The 23,741-nt window shown below is 33.6% G+C and overlaps 1 protein-coding gene across 3 annotated transcripts in view; it reads left to right on the top strand.

Annotated features, from left to right (window-relative positions):
• LOC138696146 (START domain-containing protein 10-like) overlaps positions 1-22,228 on the top strand; it is a 91,844-nt gene extending 69,616 nt beyond the window's left edge. For all 3 annotated transcript variants that reach the window (XM_069820706.1, XM_069820708.1, XM_069820707.1), the window contains one exon: positions 13,633-22,228. In XM_069820706.1, coding sequence (XP_069676807.1) covers positions 13,633-13,737 — 105 coding nt within the window. In that variant the 3' untranslated portion in view covers positions 13,738-22,228. The remainder of the gene's footprint in view (positions 1-13,632) is intronic.
• Positions 22,229-23,741: the final 1,513 nt, after the last annotated feature.

The following is a 23,741-nucleotide window of genomic DNA, read 5'->3' as shown; positions in this document are numbered from 1 at the left end:
GTTCATTATATGAACAGTATGTTTGTATGTCCATGTTGAATTATTCAACTGATATGCTTTTTTTTTTTTTAGAGAGATTTGAAGGGGCTGTTGTCTGACTTTTATTTCTAGAAGGTAGTTAACACCATAAATTCTCACATAACAAAAGGGTATCGATTTTTTGCAGTAGCATAACATATCAGAAAATTGGGGAAGGGGGTGAGGTGAGTCACCTGCAGTCATATTTTGGGCTCTCTTGACTGATTAACGAGTAGACATATTCAAGTTACCTTCTCCTTATATCATACAGACTAACATTTGTTCTATAATACTAGAGAGTGACAATAGTGAAGGGGGATGTAAACAGATTTATTAAACAATTTTATTATTATAAATATGCAAAAATTCTAGCACTCCCCTGAAAGAGGTCTCGTGGTCAGGGGAGGATTCAATACCAGTTAAATTACAATAAATAACATCTTAAATAATAATAATAATAATAATAATAATAATAATAATAATAATAATAATAAATAATAATAATAATAATAAAGCAAGGTAAACTGTACATTAGTCTGTCTATTGGTAAGTAATTTCGCAACTGAACAAATTTCACGTAATTTGTTACAAAAATGGTTGATATGATTGTCGCATTTCAGATGTTTATCAGTTATGATCCGTAAATATTTAACTTTGGGAGATTCATTTGTAATTCGACAATTACAACTAATTGTGGAACAACCTGAATTGTGTAGTTTAATGTTTAGAGGACAATTAGGAAATTTATAGCATTTGCTGGTTAATGAAAAAGGAATAACTATAGTTTTAGCAGTATTGAGAGAAAGAATATTCGAATCAAACCATGTTTTTATTCATTTTAAACCATTATTTGCGTTAAAATAAGTGTCGTGGGAAGATTTCCCCATAACAGTAATACTGTATCATCTGCGTAGGAATACAATACACCTTTATGGTTTTGTAGGTTAGGTTAGGGGGTCTTTAAGGAGTTTTAAAGGGCTCTGCACGTCAGCCTAAAAGGTTTACTGTGCATCCGCATTGGAATGGATGCTAGCATTGTCTTTCAAATTGGCCTCGGTAGCGTAGTTAGTATAGTGCTGCCTTCATGCTCGAGGTTGCGGGTTCGATCCTGGCCCAAATCGATGGCATTTAAGTGTGTTTAAATGTGGCAGGCTCATGTCAGTAGATTTACTGGCATGTAAAAGAACTCCTGTGGGACAAAATTCCGGCACACTGGCGACACTGTTATAACCTCTGCAGTTGCGAGTGTCGTTAAATAAACCATAATTTTTTTTGTCTTCCAAAATTTGTTCCTTTGACTAGCAACAGTATTTTGGCTCCAACATTAGTGTCCATTCCTAAATCTTCCCTTGTTATGGAAAGGGAAAATCTTTTCCTTTCTAGGAATGGACAGTCAAACAGGATATATGAGGTAGTCTCTTCCTCCTGTTTGCACATTCCACAGATGAGTTCCTCTTTATAGAGTCCCACTGTGCGTAAGTGTTTCCTGAAGTGACCATGACCAGTAATTAATGCAACTATGCTTCTCATTCCTCTTCTGTCCAATTTGAGCAGGGAAGAGGACCTAAGACCAGTTTCCTGACCAGTTTTTGTCCATGATAGGACTGCCATCTAATTTGGTGTCTTTCCTTAATCCATGTCTTAACCGAGGTTTTGACAGTTTATGGTTTTGTAAATCAATTGTTAATAAATCAATAATGTGTAACAAAAACAAAACAGGACCGAGAACTGTACCCTGAGAGACACCAATATTGATATTGCAGGATTCACTGATAAAATCGTCACTCTTTGTCATATGAACTCTCTCGTTCAAATAAGATCTTAGTAATTCTAAAGTTTTGCCTCTAAACCCTAACACGTTTAATTTTTCCATTAATATTTTGTGTTTAACAGTATCAAATACTTACATTATATCTAAGAAAATATTAAGTCACTTATTCCCTTGATCTAGCTCTCTAATTATTTTTTCAGTATCTTTAAATATTGCATTATCTGTACTAATTTTATTACATAAACCAAATTTGTTTATCACTTAAAATATTAAATTTTTCTAAATATTGAATTAAGCGAACTTTCATACATTTTTCAAAAAGTTTGGAAATATTAAATAGTAATGAGCAGGGAACGGATTTATATGGACTAAAAATATATGAAATATGTAAATATATATGTAGTTATTTTTACCAAAATATGGAATTAAATATGGATTTTTACCAAAATATGGAATTAAATATGGACTTAAAATTATAAAAAAATGACTATGTACGTTAAATATTGGTACATTTTAATCAAACTAAACAAAAAATATAATGGACGTACCTTATCTTCCAATGTAGTTTCAACAAAACACAATTTTTATTGTCTGTTACCATAACAATAGGTTACAAACATTTCTTTCAAGTGCTGAAAAGTGAATCTTCTTCTATTGTCTCTGAGGATAGATTTATACTGACTAAAAGAGCGTTCGACGTCACAAGAAGTAACTGGTACATAATTCAATTTCACAATGTCTGCTGGGGATAAGTCCAAGTTAATCTTCACTGTTGATTCACCACTCATCACAGCAACAACCTTTTGTAGTTCTTCATATCCAGGGTTTTTTGAAAGTACAGTGTCCACCTTAGCTCTTACTGCATCTGCAACTTTACCTCTACCACGATTCAGTTGTTCCACAGTACTATTTATAATTTCAAAACTTTCAGATAGTGAAAGGTGCCTATTTTGGAGACTTTTGAGCGTTTTTATGATGCATGAAAATGTATGCTGAATGTGAGCTAAGTCATTCTTCACACTTATGTCACAGGTAACTGTTTTCGCAGTATCAATTGAGACTGCATCTTCAGAGTCCAATGCAAGGAGAACATTGTTAATAGAGTCTATATGTTCGGCATAATATTCAACTGCTTCTAGCCATGTACCCCATCTAGTTAAAATTGGCTTTGGTGGCAATGGAATTTCAGGGTACATTTCTTTCAACACGTTAACTCTACTGGGAGCTTTGAGAAATACTTTTTTCACTGATGAAATCAACAAATCTACTTTAGGGAAATTGTCTCTGACCACTTCTGCCACACGATGAAATGCATGCGCCACACAAGTAAAATGAGTCAATTTAGGATATACAACAGATAATGCTTGTCCAGCTTTGACCATATAAGGGGCAGCATCGCTAATAAAGAATAACACATTATCGTACATAATACCCTTTGGCCACAGGATACCCATAGCTTCGTTGAACAGTTTAACTATAGTTTTGTTATTGCACTTTTCTAGAACATCACAATGTAAAAGAATTCGTTCAGAATATTGTTCACTTAACAAACCGATAACTACATTACCAACAAGTCTACCTTCTTTGTCGGGAGTCTCATCAATGGAAACCCAAATTGAACTATCTTTAATTTCATCTCTTATCTTCTGTATTGTCTCATCGTAGATGGATGGAGCATACGTCTTCCTAAGTGTTGACTCATCCGGGATTGTATGTTGAGTATATTTTTCAAGGAATTCCCTGAAGACCTTATTCTTTAGTTTGTAGAGAGGAATATCAGCAGAGATGAGAGAACGGCACAGGTCGATGTTAAACTCAGATCTTACATTCGATGTTATTGGTTGTGTTAAAAACAATTGTCTCTGCTTGGAATTTAGTTGTTTGTTGGCCTGATGTTTACTAGTTGTAATGTGTTGTTGCACCAGGAACTTTTGTGTAGATGATACTGCACACTGACACAAATTACAAAATAATATTTTATTGTCAGTTGATAAACCATCTTCTTTAAATTCTGAAATGTAACTTGTTAGTTTTGATTTTAAATTGACTGAATGACGTACTTTTGGCATATTTACCGTCTTTATAGTATGATTTACAAAACTGAACCTATGTGTACTCTGACTGGCATTTAACTGTTGAGCTGCACAACTGAAGTCTGTTAAAAATTTTAAATTAAATTAATACAGTTTTGTAACTTACTTTCCCATTGTTGATAGGACTGCTAATTTTCAAATAACTCTGATGTTAAAGGGATTACTGAACATGTGTTTAAATCTCTATTGTTGAAATGTATTTTTAAAAGTTAATGGAATTTTGTTTTGTTTTATTGTTAAACCTAATATAATATGGACTGTTTTATATGAAATATGGAAAATATATGGAAATTAACGAAAATATGTACTAAACTCTAAAATATGGAAAAATATGGAAAATAAAAGTAGGATTTTTCAACCCTACACATTGTGAAACATAAAGATAATGCAAAATATAAATTATATTAGCTTTATAAGTAAATATGTATTTACATATAAATCCTTTCCCTGGTAATGAGGTAGGTCGATAATAGGTATTCATACTCTTTTTATCTTCTGCTTTATAGATAGGTTTAATTATTGCATTATTTTTCTTGTAATTATTGAAATCATGGGAAACAAAAGTGACGATTTTTTTTTCTTTCTCGTGCAAAATCTTTTTAAAAACACATACCGGTAGCAGATTTTGGAGACATGGTGACGATATATATATATCCTGTAACATCATATTCTGTTTTAATTGTATATTTCACGTACTTTTACTTGGTTGAAAAGCTTGTTTCATATTTTGAAATGTATTAAAGCTCTGTATTATTATGTTAGGTCAGTGATTCTCATGTACTTTTCACTGGGAGCCACTGTGACTTCCATCTTTACACTGCAGACCAGTAAGGAGAAATGGAATTTTTGTAAAACAGAAATAATGATTTTATAGAATTAATGTTTTATAATATTTTATTTCTACTAATATCAGTTAAGAAAATCACAAATTATTTGAACATAAATAAAGGTAAAAAGAACTTTATTTATTGAGAAAAATGAAAGTGATACCCCTTAGCAATCAGTTTGAAATTAGGATTTTAAGATGTAGTGGCCAATCTTTAGGCATTTTCAAGATGAGCATTAGTTAGCTTATTTCGAGAACTACTTTTAATATTTTCATGTCGGAAAAGCCTGGCTCATAATTATTATGTGGACCTGACATTATTAAAAATAAAATTGCCAGTTTCTTACAGTTAGCAAAATGTGTCGCTAATTTTGTCCAAAAGTTAGATATTGAGACATCTTTAAAGTTACTTTTCATTTCTTCACTACCTTGAAAATCTATTAGTTCAAAACAGGATGGAATGATGTAAATCATGATTTTAATCACTTTGGCTGCTATTCATAGACATTTCGCTAGCCTGCGCTACAAGCGTGCTAAACTAGCCCCGGCTATCAACTGGTTACTTGTACAGGATTCATATCAATTCATATCGCTAATATTGGTTTATGAATACAAAAAACGTTAGTTCACTAATCATCCACCGGAAGCCTGCGCTAAGAATGTCTATGAATACGACCCTTTGAGTTTTATTATATAAATCATTGATTTAAATCAAATTATTCTTATGATAAAAATCAGTGAATTATATTTTTAAGTTATCTTTATTATTAATTTTTGAAGTAATAATTTACAGAATATATCCTATATGTTAACAATGACATACCCAATGGGTAAATAATTAAAATCAGTATGCTTTCTTATAATTGTCTAATGCTTGTAGTCCACTGTTCAAATTCAAATTGCTGTTTTTTTTTTTTTTTTTTTTTTTTTTTTTTTTTTTTTTTTTTTTTCAGTTTGTCATATTTGAATTAACATCTAGTAGTAACTTGCTATGCTAAGAGAAGAATCACTTTATTGAGTGTATTAAGTTGTTCTACTTATAAAAGTGTAGCAAGAACATTGCTGTTAACTTAAAATGAGTAATCCAGTCCGAAAACTTGATCCAGTTTGGAGATAATTAAAAATTGTTTAGTTTTTTCCACTTTAAGTGGAAAAGGCATGAAAGCTAAATGCAAATTATACGGTTTAGAAATGCAGGGATTTGTTGCTACAATGAAGTTAAGTATTCAAAAATGTAACAGCATAAAAGATAAATAAAGAAAGAAATTAATTAGGATATGCTACTCCAATATCTTACAATGAAGATCAAAATTTAGAGACAGGTCCAGTAGTTGCACCTTCAGTATCAAAACAAAAGAGATCATTAATTACAGATCACCTATCCACTGAGAGACCATCTCTGAAAATTAAGTGAAGTCAACTTAGTTCCTTTGTCATCCAAGCAAATGAAAAACGGACAGAGGACTTAGATAAACAAGTTGCAAAATTCTGTTATGCTACAAACAGTTCCTTCTGTTGCATTCAGCTATAAGACAGAAGAACTGGTTCAAAATATGTTGTAATGTATCATGTCCCAATTCAAATTATTGTTAAAACACAGCATGTCGATTTATTCTTCATTTGTAATCCTAGCTATTTCATAAACATTGAAGTATATTACACCAATCTGAAAATAATTTCAATTGATTTATATAAGCAAAAATTTAATTTAAAAAAAATCTGATTTAAATCAAGTAAATCTGATTTATATATATATATATATATATATATATATATATTTATTTATTTATTTATTTGTTTATTTATTTTGTGGGGGGGGGGTTGTTTTAATAAAAATCGTGATCAAAATGTAAATCACTTTCTTCAATATCAGGTAACAGCCCTTTGACACATTCTGATATTTCACATATCTTAGCTTGAGTAAGAGCAAAGTGATTGTAGTGAATTCTTACTGAAAATTTTCTATTAATCTAATAAGAAATGTTGTTACGGCGTTTCCACAGATTTAAATAACCTTTGTTTCTTTTCTCTTCTTTAGCATTGACAATATCATTTTGAAAGATCACTATGGTGTGACCAAAACTACTTCCGACTTACAGAGAAGGGGAGCAATGTTATCATGTTGTCCATCTTACGTGTAAGTGAGTGCGCTGCCGATAGAGTGCAGTAACGAATAGCTGACATGAATGTATACATTGGTAACCAATTTGTTGAACACTTTGCATTAAAATTAGTATACATTATTATTTTTATTATTTTTAGCAGCAGCAGCATCGATATTCTTTAATGTAGGCCCTAATGTAATATTGTTAGAATAGCGTTGCAAGAACTGTAAACTGTAAAAACAAGTTTAAATTTAATACGATATATTTACTTTTATGAGTGCCAGTATCTGCCCATATAATATTGTTAGAAAAGCATCTTGCTGGAAAACATTTATATTTGTTACACTTTTCCGTTTTCCCCAGAGTTTCAAGTCTTGAGGACCCTGCGTCATCTTCATCTACACGGCCTTTTTGTTTTCCAATATTGATAACAGTGCTCTTAATATTAATTTTAACACAAGCAGCAGTTCTCATTATGACTTGCGCCAACAGTAAAAGAGGCCCGCCATTATCTTTTTCCTTCCCAAAATACTCTCTTACGTTACACACCATCTCTTGGGCTTGAATCTTTAACTGGGCACCTTGTACAATATTCTTTGTTCTCAGCCTGCCTTTCCTTCCTTTCGACATTGCACAGGTCACCTTTTTAGAAACTCTCGCAGAAACTGGAAAACGCACACTAGTCACACAATCCACCAATGACAATGAAGATAATATGTGTAATATAATTTAAACATAATAATTATCGATACACTAAAACAATAATAAAACTAAACAATATTTCTAATTCACACAACTCACGTGCTAACATACACAGCAACACCGTTCTATTACCATAGTTACGCATCTCTCGTGATTGGTTGAGTTGAATGGTTGCCATGGTAACACGCCATTTGTCAGGTCGGAAGTAGTTTTGGACACACCATAGGCTACAAATACTGATTAGTTATTATGACTCACTAGCAGCATTGACTGTACTGAAATGTACAGGCAAACAATGAGCAAGTATGCTGTGCGCCCTTCTCTTCCAATGACCAGGGCAGAGTTGCCAAGATACGCTGGAAAATTGGAGCGAATAGCTGGCATAGCAGATATACTCGTATGAGCAGCTCCATATGGCATAAGAGGTAGAAAGTTTATGGCGCCAATAGACGTGCATCTCCCCATACATACTCTTAATTTTTAATATTCATATTTATTTTAACATACTTTCTTGTCACCATCTGCAGGCCAATTTTTTTTTCATTTGGGTTTGATGTGTTCCCCAGGCTACCTATTGAGAACTGTTGTGTTAGTTACTGAATCACAAAAATATACCTAATTTAAATTTATTATTTACCTTCTAATTATTTTCATCTTGTGTCATTTGTTACTATATTGCATCTTCTGCCACCATTTTTTCCCCTCATTTCGTCACTGCGTAAATACATAAGTGAAACTTTACCTTAGTTTAATAGGAGTCTCTTAATTAGTTCCTAAGTACAAGAAATAAAAGATGGGATATTATTTATTATTGTAGATCTGCTTAAACTATCTCACACATTTCTCACATTGTCACAAGTCATAATTTTCCATCTGAATAATTCGATGTTTGATCTATGAATTTGTTGGCAACTGGAATTTTGTTAAGCTGACTTTTTTTCTAGCTATTTATGGTAACTTAAAACATCGCCTCTTTTGCCCATAGCCCATATTCATATTATTTTATCTATATTTGATTCTGTACCAATAGCCATTTTCCAGTGCTGTAGTCAATTCTTGTCTGTCCTCCCACTATTCTCGTTCTAAATTTCTGGAATTCTTCTAACCATGTCTTCTTTGGGCGACTTCTCTTCTTTCTTTTGGTACCCAATCCATTACCAATTTGTAGTTTTTAGTATGGCAAACAGACTTAATCTTTTCTGTTCTAGAATGTATGATATCCCATATTTACTTATATTATATCTTTAATAACTTCATTTTTTATACCTTTTCCATCATAGGTAATCCCATAAATCTTCTGAAGAAAATCAATTTCAGTAACAAAAATTGTATTAATGTCATTCTTCTAATCCATGTATCAAAACACAGTGATCCAGTTGGCAATTGAATGCCTTGCGATGTATGTGCTGTCAGTAGCCAAGCCAGGACATCCTGACAATACATGTTTCTCATTTTCGTTAATGCAATGCAACAGCAACTGATTCTGTAACAGATTACTAAATATAGACTTTGTATATGTACTCACCTCTCTGTTCAGAATCACCAGGTCATAGTCTCTGCATCATAGTAACTTTATACAATTTTAGTTTAATAACTTTGTAACGAGTATTGTCATGGAGGCCATATGGGGTCATGCATTGTATGGGATCCTAGAATCTTTTAATGAACCGTATGGGGAAGAGAAAATTTTGTCTATATGGAGCCATACAGTGTATGGGTGCCTAAGTTTTGTACATGGAGATCTGTACTGATCTTACATCATCTCTTGCAGTTCCTAATATATCTTCTTTGATGTTCATAAACATAAACGGTCCACCTCTACAGTGCTGGAATCCAGAAGTATATATAAAAAATGGCATTTTTCCAGAAAAGCTACACCAACAGAGGCAGTGTTCGTTTGCTTCACTGACTTCTGTGTGATGTATATAGTGATAAACATATGATTTTAGTTTGCAGCCACAAATATGTTCAACATAAAAATCGTTTATTCTAATGCACTGTTGTAGGTTAACACTCTCCCACTATTTGTTACTAACATGTGAGAGGTCCAGGACAAATTATTAGGGAAATGGTCTATTTCCCTAGTATTGCGTCCTGAACCTCTCGAGTGTAATATTTGTAACAAGTTGAAGGGACTACAATATTGCATTAGAATATGCCATACAGGTAAGTATCAAACGATTTTTATGCTGATTGTGGTTGCAGACTAAAGCCTCGTCTCCACTATTAAACATTTAACAACAACATGTTGAATTTAACATGTATATGGACATTTCAAGTCTCAATTGACTTAACATGTTAACTGAGTATGTTGAGGTTAACACTTTTAACATGTTGGCATGTTTTCCAGCAGCAATGGAAAACATGTCATTCACTTGCTCGTGCAATGTCGGTACAATTCAGCAAAGTTCGTACAGTTTCCATAGCAACTAACTTTCGATTTTGTGGCGCGTAACTAGGAGCACCTCTTGATAATTTGTATACGATCCTTGGTATTGGCTGTAAGTTGTTCAAAGTAGTGGAGTGGATGAAAGAAAATATCGTTAGAATAAAATTGATTAATGCACTGATGGAAAAGCCTTGTTTGTGGGATGTGGCTGCAAAATAATACAGTGACAAACCAAAGAAGGCCGACTGTTTTAGAGAACTGAAATTATTATTTAACTGTTCTCGAGAATACAATAGAGGGTTTTCGTATCCTCGTGGTATGCTAAACGTTAATGCTATGTTGATGTCAGTAATGGTCGTATTTGGTGACGTATGTGAACATTCGTAAAACTTCGGAAAGAATTACACGATATTAGCCACTCATTTAACATTTATCATGTCGTAGCTTCTATGACAGTCAATCAATCGCGCTGTAATTTTTTTAAATAAGGTGAAATGGCTGCTCTTAATTGTGTGTCTTCCTTTGATATGACAGGAAATATTTTTTACAGCCTTATATTATTAAAATCGTGTTCTGACATTCTCAGAAAGTTTTTGAATCCATATCAATCTTAACTTTAAGCTTGTTTAGAATGTCTTCTGCATTGTGTCTTTTACTAGATATTGCCACATCCACATTCCCATTTCTTCCTTTTCAAGGCCTTGTAACAAGCTATAGAGGCAATTACAAAAGCCAAATCATCTTCATCTGAGTCCATTGTCCAAGATTTGAAAACAAGACACTATCTACATTAAAATCTCATAGACTGTTTATGGCGGACTGTGCAAAGAAAGTAAAATTTAACATGTTGAACAGTGTGGACAAAGTGTTAAAGTCTCTCAGTCAGATCAGCCACTAGTTCAGCTACAGAAATCAGTTAGTAAGAATGCATTGATACCTTTTGTAGGTACCACTTCCAAGAACAACTCATACTTGAAAATTTATTAAATAATTTGCAAGATGCATTTTATATCTGCATGCGACTACAAAAAATTCAGTACAAATTTGTTTACAAATGACAAACGTTTTGATGGCATATACCCACACGATGTTAATACAAGAATCATAATTGGAAATAAAATTCTGGAATAATAAACTTGGCTTAGTTATTCACATTGTACTATCTCTTATCAAACTTCAAATAGATATGGATTTAAGTTCGTATAGCTTTGAGGCACAAAAAAGGGCTGGGTAAAAATAGAGGAAAGAAATATTTTTAAAATCTACAAAATATGGATCATTCCTACATTTCTTTATGCAGCTGATTATTATTGGACACACAACATTGCAGAAAAAAAATATGTTTGAGTGAGTGTGTGTGTGCGTGCATGCGTGCGTGAACGTAAAAATTGAAATAAAATTAGACAATTTGTAAAGTACCTGTTAAAAGATCATAAAGAAAGTAACGTCATGAGATTGGACTTAAGAATTCCATGTATATTCGAGATCACAGTGGACAAACTGTGGCCCTCCGAATGTGTTTAGTCTGGACTGCTGGATAAATATCTTTTCAGTTATTTGTTTATTTATTTTATTTTTTGGGTGGAAAATATAAATGTATGTGAATATTAGACAGAAGTTGGCAAGAGACAATAGTTAACGATAAATTAAGAACAAATTTTGCCCTTTATTGTTTGTCAAAAATAACGTGATGTAAGGGCGGTAAACCCTTGCTCAGGTAAAGACTTGCAGTATTGCTTGTATTTCAGTGCTACTCATGGCTAGGTGGTTGAGTTCCATCCCAACACCTTTCCTCTTGAACTATTCCATTACAGTGTTAAACGTCCACACCTGTGGAGTAACGGTCAGCGCGTCTGGCTGCGAAACCAGGTGGCCCGAGTTCGAACCCCGGTCGGGGCAAGTTACCTGGTTGAGGTTTTTTCCGGGGTTTTCCCTCAACCCCATACGAACAAATGCTGGGTAACTTTCGGTGCTGGACCCCGGACTCATTTCACTGGCATTATCACCTTCATATCATTCAGACGCTAAATAACCTAGATGTTGATACAGCGTCGTAAAATAACCCAAAAAAAAATACAGTGTTAAACCAGCTTCTAGTTCACTCGCTTGCATGTAAACATTGTCTTGTGTTCATGTTGTATTTATATTACAGTATGTGATTTGCAAAGGATAGTGCTTCTAAGAAACAGAAAATTGATGCAGAATGTCGAGTATTCGAGGTGAAGTTGTGGAAGTATTTTTTCACATCATATTGGAAATAAGACCTTTTATCCTATGTATGTTTTTTTTTTCAGATCTTTAAAAAATGAATATTGGTATTTAAATATATATGATTTTTTGCATTACTTAGGAAATGTGTTTAACTTTAAATTATTTATGAGTTCGTGATGATCTATTATATGCATTTTCAAATATTTAATTATGAATGTTGAAGAAAAGTTTACGAATAAAAGTCTTTGGCCTACCAAAAAAAAAAATTGGTTTTTCATTTGGTCTTGTAAATAAGCTTGCTCATCTATGCTCGAGATAATAGTCAACTATAGATGAACCGGTATTTTCATGTTCAAAAATGAACATTGCATGACAGATGTATAAATGTCAACCAGAAAGAGATAGAAATGTTGGAAGACTTAAAAATCACTAACGTGAACAAAGGACTTTACTCTTAATGAGCTCCTGTCGAAACTTCCCTCCAAACTGCGTATACAAGTCTCCACAGCAATTGCTCATACTAACAATAAGGCTGTCTGCACACAGAGCTAATCAGGAGGAATGGGATGGGTTGGTAATTCAAGTCACTAATAGGTTATTAAACTCAGTAGTAATGCAGTTCCACACACGGAGCTACTCTTAAGTACAATAAAGCTCCATTTTAATGATTCCGTTTTTAAGGAATAATAAGGCTGTGATATTGGCGACTGAGATACTGGAATAGCTAGGTGATGCAGACACCGATTCACCAGAAATAGGCTATCTGTTGTAATTCGCGTCAGCAATGAGTACCTTCAGAGTAGCTCCGTGTACGGACGACCTAAATGTGTGAAAAGTACTTGGAATGTTGTATTAAGAAATTACAGTGTGTACTTGAAAAGAGTAATTAAGTTGCTTCTGACGTGAATGGCTCCATTTGTTTCGTGACATACATGATGACCTTGTACATTCAATGTGCTGCTCGTGCAGTATCTACTTATAACTAGGAACTACTCAATTTTTCGATAACCCTTCTTTTAGGCAGATGTGTGTAAAGTGAGAGAAGGTTTCGACATGATTTCATTAACAGTCTCTTTGTAACACAGAACTGATTAAATGGTCCAATACGTGAAGTTCATTGTCGTGATGATGACGACGACGACAACAACAACAACAACAACAGAACAGTACCAGTACTTTAATATTTTCTCAGTTCAGTTACAAATCTCAAACTAGGAATTCCTGTGCACTTATCAAGAAGACCAAGGAAAGTAGAAGAATTCTGTAACTGAGAGGGAAACAAAAGCATGGTATCTGGTACAGGGAAATCGAATGATGTGAGAAAATGAGACCACAGTTCTCATATTTATTGAATGAAGAACTGTTAAAATTTGACATCAATTATTTAATTGCGATTTGTTAACTGATTCTGATTAAATATTTTAATCAGGTAGCAGCTATAGTACTCATTTCATTTCCTATATGAAAACTGTATTAATTTGAATCTAATTTTCAGTTATGTTTGTTCTTTTTTATAGTGTATCAAGATCTCAGACCACGCATTCCTTGAAACAGAAGATTTAGGAGTAGACGAACGACATTTTGGTACAGACTTGAATAATGTGGATGATGATAGTGATTGAAAAATATTTCAGTAAGAGTGGTATAATTTTTACAAAATATTTATACTGCTATTCTATTGTATCACAAAATCCGTTAAAATGCAGTAGTGAGAGAACTTCTTGACAATTTGAGTGGTTATAGTGAAAGTTTATATTCCAACATTATATACAAATTGGAAATATTTATTATTATATTATACCAGAAAATGATAACACTCACATAGTTAGATACTTCTTTATACATGTCAGGATGTCTTCCTGCAATCGCAAGGGCAATAGATTTAAGATCTAATATTACTAAAGCAAGAACTCAAAACCAGTCCTGAATTGCTTTTGATTTTTCTTACCAGAATGTTCCTTTACATACATTAGTGATTATAATGTTCCTACATTCATTCTAGTCTTCTATTGCTATCCAAAATGGATGTAACTCATCCTATTATTTCTTGCCATTAATATAAAGTTCAACTTAACAGTTGTAATGATACAAATAACACTCTAGTCTTTGTGCTGTATTTTAGTTGGATAAAAAAACCTTTTCTATAAAATATATGACAGTCATTTTCCAAATAACCCCCATACCTAGTGAGGAGAAAGATGCAGCTTTGCATAAAAAATTCCAGTTTTTACATTTTCAACAAATGAATATGAGAAGTACAACTTATCAATAGTAGAACAATGGTGTAAATGGAAGTTCAGTCTTCCATTACTTTTTTATTTTTACTTTGTGCAGTAATCGCTACATTGCCTTTTTGACCTGTTGACTTCTGTTCTTCCACCTCACTTTTTCATAGAAATATATTATATTTCATGCTGTAAATTTAGTAACTTTTAATACATTAGGCCTACATAATCTCTAAGTAACAAAGTTCATGAATGAAAAAATAATTAATTTAATGAAATTAATAAAATTGTCATTTAGACTACATAAGACTGATGTTAATTATCCACTTTTATGTTCAAATTGGCAGAAAGTCCTTCCAAATTTACGAATATGGAAGAGCCTTGAGATACAAATTATTTTCCTTTCACATGGTGCAGTCAATAATTTCGTTGTTTCTGTGAGCATAAGTACATCCACCATCAATATAATCTCTCCTAGCCAGTATATACTTTTGCCAGGCTTTATACAAGTATTGAATAAATCCTGGAAAACATTTTTGGAATTGATTAAGTGCTGAAAAGAACTTAAGTAGACGAAAACATTTTTGGAAATTGGTGAAGTGCTGAAAAGAACTTAAGTAGACATGAAAAGAACTTAAGTAGACGAAACTGATTTTTTATACAGGAAAGCAAGGAAAAAAAGTCACTAAGTTATAAGTTGGGAGAGAATGAGAAGGCAGCAACACTGAAGTATTTTGTCTGGTCAAGAACGGAATGGAGATCTGGGACACTGTCATGGAACAGAACTCAGTTTATGTTCGCATGTCAGATTATTTTCAGCAAACACTTCCAATACCCCCCTCCCTCCCCACTGAAGTGTATTCATACCAACATTACTCCACAAAATATAATGCCAGTGCACTATGCTCCATGCATTCTTCACCTTAAATTTGTTGGAGCACTTCCATAGTTTTTGTTACTATTTTGCGAACTTTTGTCATTACGTAATGTTTAAATGCTGACGTGAGAGGACTTAGTCACTGCCACTGCAGTGTTGCATTGCTACCAGTCCACGAAATTATTGTTGTACTGTATTTACTCTTCTACCTTAATAGTTCACTTTCATGTAGAGTGCACCAGGTTGTTGTGCCAGTCAGTTACCTGTTTCTTTTGCCAAGGTAAAAAAAGAATGAGCACTCTACATTTTTGTTCTTCTACACATGTGTATTTTAATCATGGACACTACCTTTTTATCCCACCAGAAATCTTACACCAGTTTTGATTTCTTGTTCTTGAGTACAAGTAAGTCAGAATATAAACTGTCTTGTGGATTCATCTTTTTCAACATTAAATTATAACTTCATAGAATTATCAGAAGAGGACATATTATTAAAATTGGGCTCCTCTTTTCTAAAGTATTTAAATTAGCATAGATTTAGAATATAAGTCTGTAAATAATAAGCCATAAGTGATGGATCTTACTTATGTTGTCCTTGGTCATTATTACTGCCATTTTCTCAGTAGTATGGTTCAGTCAGATGACATTACAATCAGTGCTTGAAATGAAGTAAGATAAAGATAACACGTCAGTCTTTTATACTGTTGAAACCCACTCTACAAACTTCCAGAGAACTGCATATTCATATTGAAATGTTGATTAGTATTATACACAGACTCATTAATAGCTCAGCTGTTTATAAATCTCAAACGCACAGAACAGTGTTCTGGTACCTTTTATTGTATTTTTCATCATGGAACCAAGAAATGTGTTAATAGTAATGTTTTAACATAATATTTCTTTGGACTCCACTTAATGTAATTTTAAAAAACTGGAACATTTACAGTTTTTTTACTTAAAAACCTGGCACATTTTGTAAACAAACAGGACACAATAATTTTTTTTTTTTCGTTGTTGGTAACTCTATAGCATCTATTAGATGCTTTATGGTTGTGCTAACAGATGGAGTTACTTCTCAATAATGTGACACTGAAATGTGTGTTCAGGTTACTGCCCAGCGACAGTCCTGATGTATTTTTATATATGTGATGATTGGTTAATTAATATTAACCCGGCACACTCACAATCACACTCACATTGATACAAATTTCCAAACTCTAGACATCCAGGGAATTCTTCTTCAAGAAAAATTCACTGAGAGCCCAGCCCGGGAATTGAACCTGGGACCTCCCGATCTGGAAGCCAGCATGCTGACCAACAGACCACGGAGGCAGTCACAATAAAAATTGCAAATTTTTTAATAAATCCATCACTACGTCACAATCACATTTTAATCATATTATAAAAATACATCATAATGCCCATTTTGAAACTCTTGAAATTATTATTATTATTATTATTATTATTATTATTATTATTATTATTATTATTATTATTAAAATACAACTTGATAATAGGTACTGTAAACAAGAGTTAATATAGTATTTTAAGATGCATTCAAGTATTTCTCAGATTTATGCACCTGCTCAAGAAGTTTCTTTTCTTTCGATATTAGGGCATGAAACTCAGCACAAGACAAATCCTTAAAATGGGTCTTTTACAAATGTTAAAGCTTCCACAGTCTCAATTTTAAATCTATTTTTCTCATCTGTTCATAGTGCATTTATTAATGAAAAAACACGCTCACACCATTTTTCACTCACACTACAATTCTTTTGTTCATTGCATATTTCAAATTTACTTTCACAGTACTGTTTTGCATTTGAAAACTCATCAAACAAATCTTCTTCATTCACAATTAAATGTGGGGACACTGTCTTCATGAACATGCAGCTTTCTTGTATGTTCTGCCATGTCACAGATTCTTTTTTCTTCAAATTGATCCAGTCCAGAGTCCTAAGAGGGACACCACTCCTGAATATATTCAATGCAGGTGTCATAGAACTCTACTGCATAGCTCTGAAATTTTTAAAATGTTATATGCCCTTCATTTTCTAGTTCCTGCAACTGATTTTTCAGAGTAGTGGTAACAAACTTCTCCATCTTTCTGCAGTTTAACTTTTCCAACAATTTGTTTACTTCATCCTTTACTTCAATTATTGTTATATCTCGTTTTTCAACACACCTGATTGTATCAAAAAAAGGTTTTCAGCTGGCTGGCAAGGAAATGTAAGAAGTAGAAAGAAGATTTTAAAAGAAATTTTTGAGGCTGATAGGACATTTGTCAATGGAAAGCAAATAAGACTTCAGTGGAGGGAACAACTCTCTGGACTGCAGGCAAGAGAGAGAACCATCTTGTTTTGCTGCTACCCAAAACTGTATTATACTGCTTATTGGTGAATTCACAAAATGATTTAAGTTCTTCAACTCGTACACAATAAATGTGAAAATGCTGGTAAATCTTGTTAATTACTGATTGAAGATCAATAGATAAGCAGTCCGCAGCGATCTGTACAGCATTGTGTATCACATGTGCAGGACAACCAATACCAATCAAATTATTCACAGTTTTTTCCTGCATTTTAAAATACAGATTATTCTCTTTTTTCCACCAAAGTTCACATTTGCATGATCTGCTGATATAGCAATAACCTTTTCAAGGAGATCCAACTTCTGTAACACTTCATACACATAAGAAAATAGAAATTCTGATGATTCACCTTCTTAATTAACTAATTCTAACACTTTCACCTTCACACCTTTTTCTGGATGATAATATATCACTACCAGAGGCACTAATTTCTTATCCAAATGGTTGGATGAGTCAATTAACACGGAGATGAAGTGAGCTTCCTTTAGTTTTTCATAAATCTGATTTGTTGCAAACGGTGAAGTAATATTCGTGATTATTGCCTTGCATTTGCTTTGCGAACATCTGAATTTATCATTGAAAAGTTTCTTCACAATGGCTGTTGTGCAGTCCATGGGCTTGAAGCTGTGATTGTGCATCACTGTATGATATGCGAAAGTTGCTTTCTCTGCTGCAATTGAGAATTGTTTCTCCATTTCACTTTCAGCTCTCGCAATTAAGAAATTGTTCATATTTCTGCTGGAAGCCTTACACTGAACAACACTTTGATGTTTTTTCGTTTTCACGTGGTTGACTAAGTCTGACCGACCACCATGTAAAATGCAAAATCTAGAATTGCACACTGTACATTCCACATTTTCATCCGCATCTTTGATGAATGGGAATTCTCTTCTGATGCTGTCGTTTATACTGCACTTACGTTTCGGCATGTTGAAAAATGCCAGGCCCGAGTGCCGTAGAGAATGCCATAGACCACTCTGTACTTGATTCCCCCCCCCCCCCACCCGCAGGACAAGAGAGTTCTCTTTGTAAAACCCTTTTGGGACCATATACCAATCTCCCCATAGTTAATTTTTGATCATAACACTCATAACCTAATGTTGGGAACCATTGATGTAAGACGAGTAATTATGATCCAAAGAATATATATATTATATACAGGATGATTCACGAAGATCGTGCAATATTCTATAAATTCATTCCTGGCATCATTGTGAAGAAAGAAGTTCATACAATAAAACCTCGTTAATATGCTCTCGCTTATAATGCTGTCCCGTTCATTACACTCTTTTTATATGGTCCCTGGACATTTCATATATGTTGTTGTTTTCTAATGCAAGGCATTTGACAATAAAGTGATTTGACCTCTTGCACTCCAATATTTTTCAAAGATATTGTCATGGTCAGCCACTGAAGCACAGATTTTGAAGTGTTCCGAGTCCATTTCTTGGTGTGAGTTGCAGTTAAATGACAAGTTGTAGCCGATTTAAGTGAACACTATATTATAACGTTTTGGTGGCTACTTCATCCACACACAACCCCCAGAATGTCTGGAGGACCACACCTATTGTTGGTCTAGTTGGACCTAGTTGGGAGATCTTGTTGATCACCAGCTTTTCCTCCTTCAGCCACTGGAGGACGATTTTAGTGCCATAGCAGAATAGTTTTGGAAATAACTTCTTGCTTCTGTAACACAGATTCTTGTGAACTTTGCTCGAGTGTTAAGAATTATACTGTACTGTAAATAGCTCACACTGCTTCGAACAATGGAGAGAATATTGCATAAAAATTGACAGCGGATTGCAAATTGGATCCAGTGTTGATATTTTTGTTTGTTTATTACTAGTGTACCTACTACATTAACACATGAAGTACACTCTCCACTACAAATGTTTCTGGTAAGTAGTAATGTGAATGTACTTTAATACATTTATAATACTTAACAGTGCCACTTTCCTAGACATTTAAATGCTTGTTGCATTTTCTTGTTTATGTTTCTTGCGGCCATACCTTGAATTTCCTAACATTAGTTTTGTAAACATTAATTGGTTCAAGTATGGCAGTGACCAGCTGTATCCTACTCCGACTTCTTTTACTTGGAAGGGTGAGTTTGCAACCCTTTGCCATTTGGACAACACATGGACCTTGAAGTGGCCCGTTATACAGCTAATTTCCCTGTCAAATGGCAGAACACTGCAGAATAACCCCCAGACTAAGTTTTCCACTTAAACACGTGAAGGGGCACTTACAGGAGAAGCTTTCTCCCACTCTTCTCTGCTCGACATGATGTCACTAGTCACTTGGGCGGACATAACCAGCCTGGAGCATATAAAAGACAGGTCTCAATGGAGCAGTGAAATCCAAAGTGAGACAAGTGGCCAACAGGCTTGGAGCTCGCATATTCAGTTTTTCTCAGCTTCGAACTCCCTTGCAAGGATGCGTTTTTGTGTACCTTTTCAATTTCTTCTCCCAATTCCTCTCTCATTCACTTCAATTGATTGAGGGATTTCAGTGTTCTTCACCCTCCAGAAGTGCTTGGTCCCCACTCCCTACCTTTCAACCTTGTAGCACTCCTGACTTCGATTCCTCCATGTTCATCCTGGCTTGGTCGACCCCGGTTTCTCCTTTGAATCCCTCTGCTGTCGAAAAGTCGTCACTTTATACCTCAACAACAGAGTTTACCCGTTTCCTCACCCCCTGGCATCAGAAAGTCGCAAAGCTAGACTCATTAATCATCGACACCCATAGAACTTGTTCTCACTGTTGGAAAGTCGCTAAGTTATACTAATTCAATCCCTCAATTGCAAGAACTGACCGACCCTGATTCCATCTTTCTCTTGTTTTCCTTCCTCATTGTACCCTCTTGCTGTGTCACTCCCCTGTCTCCCTTTCACACAAATTCTACCTCCCTATCGTTGTAACTCTCCTCACATCGAAGTCTCGGCTTTCCACTTTAATGTTCAACTTTCAGAACCGTGCAACTTAGTAAATTAAAAAATATGACATTTTTATATGAACTTTTTTCATCAAGATGATATAAGAAATAATTTCCTAGAGTATTGCAAGATCTACGTGATTCACCCTATATATTTATATACAGGTGTCTTTTTCTTACTTGTAGATAACAGTTTTCAACAAAAGAAGAGTAAAATTAAATACTTTGCCAACTTTTTTTGCGTGAAGTCAGTCATTTCTTTTCTTTCTTCATTTCAAGCACTGAATAAAATTCTTATGTTACAAATCAGATATTCTGATTTTAAGAACTACTGTATAATGTGTTGATGATAAGTACTGATTTTTTATTTTCATTTCCTATTGTAGGAAGGCAATGTAAGATCTTTGAAAATTGCTAATGTTAATCACTACAGTGATGTTATAGAACTTAAGCATGTAGCAAATACTTTGCATTTGCAATGCATTATTTATTATTACAGTATTAAAGAACAGTCCATAAATTGGATGACTATTGTACAGACTCAGGTGTTTTAATATTATTTCTGTTTTTATTTACTATATTACCATAGTTTAAAGTACGAAGTTGAAACTAAGTCTGATTGAAGAAGTGTTATGCATTCGAGGTGATGTAAATTTGTGGTGATACTTCAAAAGCAGATATGTTTGTGATATGGCATTTAAACTTTACGTAGTAAAATCAAATTAACTACAGTATTAAATATAACGAGATGTTCTGTAAATATTTCTGTTAGGTAGGGGAAGCAGGAGAGTATGGGATACTGTTTAGAAAAATATTTATTGTGAAAAATTTTGCAGTATAAAACCATTTCTTTTAGTATTATATTTTGCCTCGAATCTCCTCTTTCCATGTAAAGTAATACAAGCACTGTAACTCCAAAGAGTACCCTGAAACTTAGCAACTTCTGACAGCATGACAGTTGTCCCATGCCTACATAATGGGAGGAATGGGACAGTCATTTTAAGGTGATAAGTCCTGATATAAACAGTAAAATTGAAAATGCATACAAATGTAAACAGCTTATTCATTACGGATGATTTCTGTACGATTTTATTATAAAAACTATGCTGTGTTAATGACCAAAATGAATGTTCATAAATTCTCTAAAATCTGTAGACAAAATACTGTATATTCAGACATTAAGTAAAACTTAAATCAGACTTGAAAATATCAGTTGAAAAGAATGCACTGTATGATTTATTGTAATTAACGACTGTGAACACAATCACTACACATTGTATGCTGTCAAATCAATTTCAAAAGTAAATAAAGACTTTAATATTTTATACCTTTAAACAAAACTGGAGAACTTAATTTTAGAACAATATCTTGTTTTTTTAACGTAATTAATGTCGTCTTCCTTAGGAAAGAAAAATTTGGAAGCTGCTTCCTTTTAACGCATGCATGTATAACATATCTGTTACCATATTCATGATTACAAACTTTTCCTACGTAATATGAAATTGACTTTCTCGTACAAAATTTATTTAAATTTTAAATTGTCATGAGCCCAGTTAATTTCTCACATTGCCATATCATTGGCAGGACTACTTATATCTAAGTTACTACTACCACATTCGTCAAATGTAACAACCTGATCACATGAGAATTCTGAACTGGAATTCTTTCTGTTTCTCTCTGCTGCAAATAAAATGGCTTCCTCTTTTCTTTGTGTTTGTTTCCTCGTTATTTCTTGTGTTTTCGTTTCAGCTGCTGCCTTTTCAGAGGAACTTTTCAAATTCTAGTGTGCTATTTAGTTGTTCCACTTTGGCTTCCTTCACGTGACTCAGCTTTCGGTTATGAACGGGATGTTCTCCGAAATTAAGGCTTAGCTGAAGAAGGTTCAGTCTCACTTGCTGCTTTTTCTGGTGTTCAAAAATCATAAATATTTGAGAACTGTTAGGAACTTCTTTTGTAATAGCCTGGCACTTGGAAACAGACACAAATGATTTGTCAGTGACTAATGACAAGGGCTAGGATTTTGATGATTTATAAATACCAAAACAGTCTTAAAAACAATGCATTTATGTCCTAAAAACTAAAAAAAAAAAAAAGGCCTAAAAATCATTTCTAACAATAACACTGTTGGAAAAAAATTTCGACCAGTAAACCCTTTAATTGCCTTGCAAGGAAATGTAAAATAAACACAGAATAATTTTTTCGGAAAAAGTATTATTTAACTTTGTGTTAAATGTTACATTACCTCGTTAACATGTTTCAGCCTGCTATTGGACATCTTCAGAACTGGTTGTTGTTGGTCTTAGCGCTTTTTTTTGCGTTTCCTGTGAGGGTGTGTTTGTGTAGTGTAGTGTGGAGTCAAACTAAATTCTCAACACACAACTCAATTTCAGAACACACACACTCTTTGACTCCACATTACACTACAGAAACACAACCTCACAGGAAAAACAAACAAAAGGCGCCAAGACCAACAACAACCAGTTCTGAAGATGGACAATAGAAGGCTGAAACATGTTAACGAGGTAATGTAACATTTATCACAAGAAAGTCAAATAATACGTTTTCCGAAGTGATATAGTGTTAAAAGTAATGTAATCAAGATGTATAATGTGTAGAATAATTATCTTTTGAACTTATATTAATATTTTATTTGGAAGTAATAATCATTCATTCAGTTAATTTGACATATTGTAGTTTACATTTACAGATTCTTCAGAGAGCCATTTCAATTTATATCCATTGATAGACACTTTAGTTACTGTTCTCATACAAACAGTTATTTCGGAGTCCATTGCTCAATTTTGAATTGCAATATACGACAAAGTTTTTCTTTATGTTGCTAAAAAAAATGACTGGCGATTGTCAGCTATACAGTCTTATACATGGAAAAGCTCTGTTCAACATTAACTGACACAATCAGTGCATACAGTAGAATCCCTCTTAACCGGCACCAAATGGACCAGGCTAGTTTCGGATATGTGATTTTGCCAGATAATTGAATAAATACAGGTGTATACAAAAAAAAAAGTTCTTATTTCATGGTGCCAAATGTTGAAACTGCAGCCATGTGAAGTTTATTTCTCTATCACTTGCTCATAACTGAATAAATATAAAACTGTGTGGATTTTCCTTATTAAAACACATTACACAACACAAAAAATACACTAATTTTAGGTTAGAATATTCACTGAAAACGAAAGTTCGTGCGAATTTCTTAA

Source organism: Periplaneta americana, chromosome 3 (assembly GCF_040183065.1).
Source record: "Periplaneta americana isolate PAMFEO1 chromosome 3, P.americana_PAMFEO1_priV1, whole genome shotgun sequence".
NCBI classification, from domain to species: domain Eukaryota; kingdom Metazoa; phylum Arthropoda; class Insecta; order Blattodea; family Blattidae; genus Periplaneta; species Periplaneta americana.
This window is presented reverse-complemented; position numbering and strand designations above follow the sequence as displayed.